The sequence below is a fragment of the Pieris rapae genome, chromosome 16 (assembly GCF_905147795.1).
Source record: "Pieris rapae chromosome 16, ilPieRapa1.1, whole genome shotgun sequence".
In the NCBI taxonomy this organism is placed as follows: Eukaryota; Metazoa; Arthropoda; class Insecta; order Lepidoptera; family Pieridae; genus Pieris; species Pieris rapae.
The window spans coordinates 509,664-514,756 of record NC_059524.1 but is presented as its reverse complement, the minus strand read 5'-3'; the positions used below and the strand labels follow the sequence as shown (position 1 = coordinate 514,756).

The 5,093-nt window shown below is 32.7% G+C and overlaps 1 protein-coding gene across 1 annotated transcript; it reads left to right on the top strand.

Annotated features, from left to right (window-relative positions):
• LOC110991763 (carboxylesterase 4A) lies at positions 1-4,260 on the top strand. The gene is made up of 4 exons (XM_022257249.2): positions 1-235; positions 931-1,062; positions 2,069-3,366; positions 3,834-4,260. Exons 1-4 carry the CDS (start codon positions 164-166, stop codon positions 4,003-4,005), a joined length of 1,674 nt encoding a protein of 557 aa, XP_022112941.2. The 5' UTR covers positions 1-163; the 3' UTR covers positions 4,006-4,260.
• The last annotated feature ends 833 nt before the right edge of the window (positions 4,261-5,093 follow it).

Below are 5,093 nucleotides of genomic sequence, written 5' to 3'. Positions count from 1 at the left end.
ACATGAGTTGTGTCATGGGATTTTCTGTGTAAAAGTATTCTCCTCATCTCAGGATAAACAGTAAAATATTGAATAAAATCGAGGTATGACACATACATATATAGTAGACCTTTTTTAGTGACCTACTCATTCTCAATGCAGCTTTTGTGTTAACAACAGGAAAATGGCAAATGTATTTACTAGTGGATTGATTTACTTAATCTTTGTTTTGAATTGTTATCAGTGTTGGGAAAATGTAAGTATCTAGAATATTTTACACTTCAATGTTTATAACTATTGATATTTAATATAAGTGTATAAAAATTTGTTTGCTTTTACAGTTATTGTAAGGTGGAGTATTAATCCAGGGATGGTATAAAGAGTTAGAAAACACAATTTAACCTACTCCTATCAATGAAAGAGCCAAAATAAACATAGTCTTATATTTATAAAAATAAAGACCTCCTGCAAATATTTAGCAACATTGCTAAATGTGTTAAAAGAAAAAACAATATGGGGCAAAAATATACCCCCAACTTTCCACTTTTTTCTACTTTGTCGAAGAAAAGAGACAGAGCGATTGAAACCGATTGAGAGTGATTTCAAGATTTGCTTATTTGTTCATATATCACATAACATCAGGTGAGCCTCCTGCCCGTTTGCGCGATGTTCTATAAAAAAAAAATAGAACTTAGATGGCAATTCTGTCGCATAACGTAATTTATTTATTTATTTATATTATCATTAGCACGTATACAGTGTGTAAATAGTGTGAATATAGATATAAAAAACATGGAGTGGTCATATACTGGTAAGTGATCGTCTATTGGGGCATTTACCTTAGTAATAATTATTAATTTACAAAGAAGTTTTACTTCTGACACGTGCACTTTGCAGGACATTTTGTAGTCGGTTAATTATGTATTTTAAATGTTCTTCTTCTTGTTTCAGCAAACGCCTATCGTTAGAGTAACGCAAGGTCTCCTAAGAGGTGCTACACAAAGAATTTACTCAGGATCTTTGTATTACAGCTTTAAAGGCATACCGTATGCAGAAGCGCCTGTTGGTAACGATAGGTTTAAGGTATGACTGACTATCTTTTATTGTCAACAATGTTTACATATGTCGCAGATTTAACGCGATTAATAAATACAAAATTGGTGTCACTACTGTTCACCGACATTTTTACTTAATATTTAAACACGGTGTTGCGGCATTGCGCAATTTTAATATCGGATGCATGTTTTTAAATACTTATTAAGTAAGGTGGGGCGACATGCGCCATCATTGCTAATTGAACTTGACCAGCGAAAGGTCGTGTAAATTTATATGTAATACAAATTTCACAAGAAGTCAGAAGAAAAAAAACAGTGGCGCTACAACCTTTTTAGGTCTTGGCCTCAGATTTCTGAATCTGTTCCAGGATCATTTTTAAATCTAATAGGCTACGTAAGTAATCAGCCTCCATGCCTGAAACACGTCGTTGACTTTTTGGGTCTAAGACATATCAGTTTCCTCACGATGTTTTCCTTCACCGTTCGAGCAAATGTTAAATGCGCACATTGAAAGAAAGTCCATTGGTGCACAGCCGGGGTTCGAACCTACGACCTCAGGTATGAGAGTCGCACGCTGAAACCACTGTGCCAACACTGCTCTTCAAATTTCACAAGAAGTCAAGAAAGTTTTATTTACCGGCCCAGTCATTCCCTAAAGAATGTACACACGGCTAGTGCGTACGTCCGGCACAAGCGCTGATAAGAGATTAGAGAGACACATTCACAATGTTCAACCTGTACGAGGTCTACGATATAAAATCTCTATTTAATAAAACAAATGACATCCTGTTATTTTATAACCTAATTTTTAACATATAATATATTTCATATGAACATAAGCAATGTAAGTAGGCAACTGTTATTACAAACGGGATATCACAATTAAATATTAGTTTTCAATAACCGCAGTTTTTTGACATCTAAACTTTTAACTCTCTAGCAAGCATCTACATCTGTGAGAGTTCTGAACAAAACGGAGAGTAGGATTAAAATAAGAGTAGATTATAAATAATATTAATGTAGTGATTTTTCAGGAGCCATTGCCTCCGCTACCATGGACGGGAATTCGTGAGGCCGCTGAGCACGGACCAGTATGCTCCCAATTGAATATAACTCAGCCCGTGGGTAGCGAACATTGTCTGTTCCTTAATATCTATACGAAATCTCTTGCACCTACAAGCAAGTTACCAGTTATGGTCTTTATACATGGTGGCTCTTTTATGTTCGGTTCCGGAAACTCTGACACGTTTTCACCAGATTTGCTCATTCAACACGACGTTATATTGGTTACCATAAATTATAGACAAGAACTACTCGGATTTTTATCTCTGGAGACACGTGAAGTTCCAGGCAATGCTGGTATGAGAGATCAAGTTATGGCTTTACGATGGATTAAAGCAAACATTGCCAAATTCGGAGGAGATCCTGACAATGTAACCATATTTGGTGAAAGCTCTGGGGCAGCGTCGGTTACTTATCTTATTGTTTCACCTATGGCTAAAGGATTATTTCACAAAGCAATAGCGCAAAGTGGCACTTGTATTGAAGACTGGGCTCAAGGTAGAGATATGAAAGAAAGAGCTTTTAGAGCTGGCAAAGCATTAGGAAAAGACACTAATGATGTTAATGAATTATTGCAATATCTCAGAAGCTTACCAGCAGGTGATTTATCCAATCTACCTGATAGGACTATGACTGATGAAGAAAAATTGAGAGGCGTACCAGAAAGATTCGTTCCAGTTGTTGAGAAAATGTTTCCTGGTGTAATTCCCTTTCTTGATCAAGATGCAGCACAAGTATTGACACATGGTAAAGTGAATGCAGTTCCGTTAATGCTGGGTTACAACTCAGGTGAAGGCATTTCGATTATCTCGTACGAAGTTCCAAGATTGGAAATCAAGAACAGCAATTTGTCTCTTTTTGTTCCCAGAGATATTGTAAAACGAGTATCTAGCGATAGAGTAAATGAAATCGGCGTAAAAATAAAAGACTTTTACGTAGGAAAAGAGAATTTTAGTGAGAGAAATCCCGAGGCAATTCGCGACATGACAACAGATATTTATTTGGTCTACAATATACATAGATTTGCATCTTTATATAAAAATCGGCAGATGCCAATGTTCATGTACAAGTTTGATTTCGATACTGATTTAAATGTAATGAAAAATAAATTTAACTCAGCTTATAAACACTTGAAGGGAGCAGCACATGGAGATGAACTATTTTACATGTTTTATAATCATTTAAATAAGGAATTTTATGACAATCAGCCTAGATTGAGAGAAATTTCTTATAAAATCACAAAACTTTGGACAAACTTTGCTAAAACTGGGTTAGTATAGGTTAATCTCTTTGGTTACCACAATTGGCAATTGTCATATTATTTAATTTAACCTTATAGATCAAACAAGACAATCTTGAGCCATCAGTCTTAAATTCTGATAGAAAATTTTTAAATAATGTTATACAGCTTCATTCATTCATTTATTATTCTAAAACGTGACAAACAAGGTGAACAAAATTTTGATAAGAAAAATGAATGTAAAAATGTTTATGAAAGTCGTTACTTATTTAAAAATACGTATTAACACGAATAAAGTATTTGATTAGATATGATATTTGTTAGGGTAACAACTCTGTTTTCATCAGCCTAATATCTCTTGTATTGTTAAAAAATTTGAATGTGAGTTTCAGAACTCCTAGTTTGGTGTTCACAATCGGAATTCGACCTTTTACCTACTTTAATCAATAGCTTGACTAATCTAATCTTAGACTTTATTAATAAAAATATTATTCCAGAAATCCCACGCCAGATCAAAGCCTTGGAGTAAAATGGCCGGAATATACACTAACCGGAAAGGAATATTTGACATTAAGAGATAACTTCCCTCTTGGAAATTATGCTGACGCATCTCACATGGAGTTTTGGAATGATTTTTACAAAGAAGCAGGCTTACCACACATACTATGAAATTGTTAGCAACTTGCCACGATTGATTTATTGTATAAATTAAACATTTAAAGTATGCATTGACCATTATGTGTATGCGATATTATTATTATATATTGGTGGGTCTCGCCTTCGTAAAGTAGTGTATAAAGTAAGCTTACGCTAAATTATCAAATTACAAAAAACAAATTTATATGAGAAAAGGTTGGGTATCTAATATAACTAATAAAATTTCATTGATGTATTTAATGCAAATAAATAACATTTTCTATCTCATTTCTTTTTTAATATCATTTATCCTATATAATTTATCTATAATGGAGACTTTATTTTATGAGATGCAACTGGTGAGTTATTAGTGTCGATAGCAATTCCATAAATAAAACTGATAAGAGTTAAGCTATGTAATTATCATTATTATAATACAATTATAATTTTTATCATCGTCTGTTATTTTGACAATAAATTAGTTTTTTTTCTTATATCAACTCTTTCGCACAAAAGTCAGTGCAGAAGAATCCAGAATAATTCATCGCGTATTCATATACACTTATACCGATTACGTAAATTTTCACAACCAAAAGAACTTTATAGATAGTTTTCGCTAAGACGCTCAATAGGTCTGTTGTACGTCCTGTACGTAAAGTCCTGGCTAATTAGCCAGCCTAACTCCTAAAAAATACATAGCTTCAATCCGGTTAAAAAGTGTTTTCTTTAAAATATGTGTAAAAGCTATGTTAATAAAATACAATTTATTACTATTTACTTTGTATTATAGAAAGTAAGACAGAAATTATTAAAAGCCTTCTACATGTAGCAATAGCAGAGTTACCTGTATTTCTAATTATTTGAAGTTTCATTATATAATAAAAGAATTACTTAACAGTAATTACTAACGTTTGTCTCGCGAAAACTGAAGAATGACTGGACCGATTTCTTTAATTATGTTATTGGAAAATTTGTGGAAGTGCAAGAAAGGTTTAAATATATTTATTTAAATTTGTCTACAATAACTATATTTCAGAAAAATATTACAAATACAATTTTAATAGTAACACTAAGTAAACCTAAAAAAGTAAATTTTTAAACATATAATAATTATAATTTTA

What these genes read in the sequence shown, in the direction of transcription:
- LOC110991763 (XM_022257249.2), top strand. Translation starts at nt 164, where the DNA reads ATGGCAAATGTATTTACTAGTGGATTGATTTACTTAATCTTTGTTTTG. An exon ending in GTTATCAGTGTTGGGAAAAT is followed by an intron (nt 236 to 930) that starts GTAAGTATCTAG and finishes TTCTTGTTTCAG; the next exon opens with CAAACGCCTATCGTTAGAGT. An exon ending in ACAAACTTTGCTAAAACTGG is followed by an intron (nt 3,367 to 3,833) that starts GTTAGTATAGGT and finishes ATATTATTCCAG; the next exon opens with AAATCCCACGCCAGATCAAA.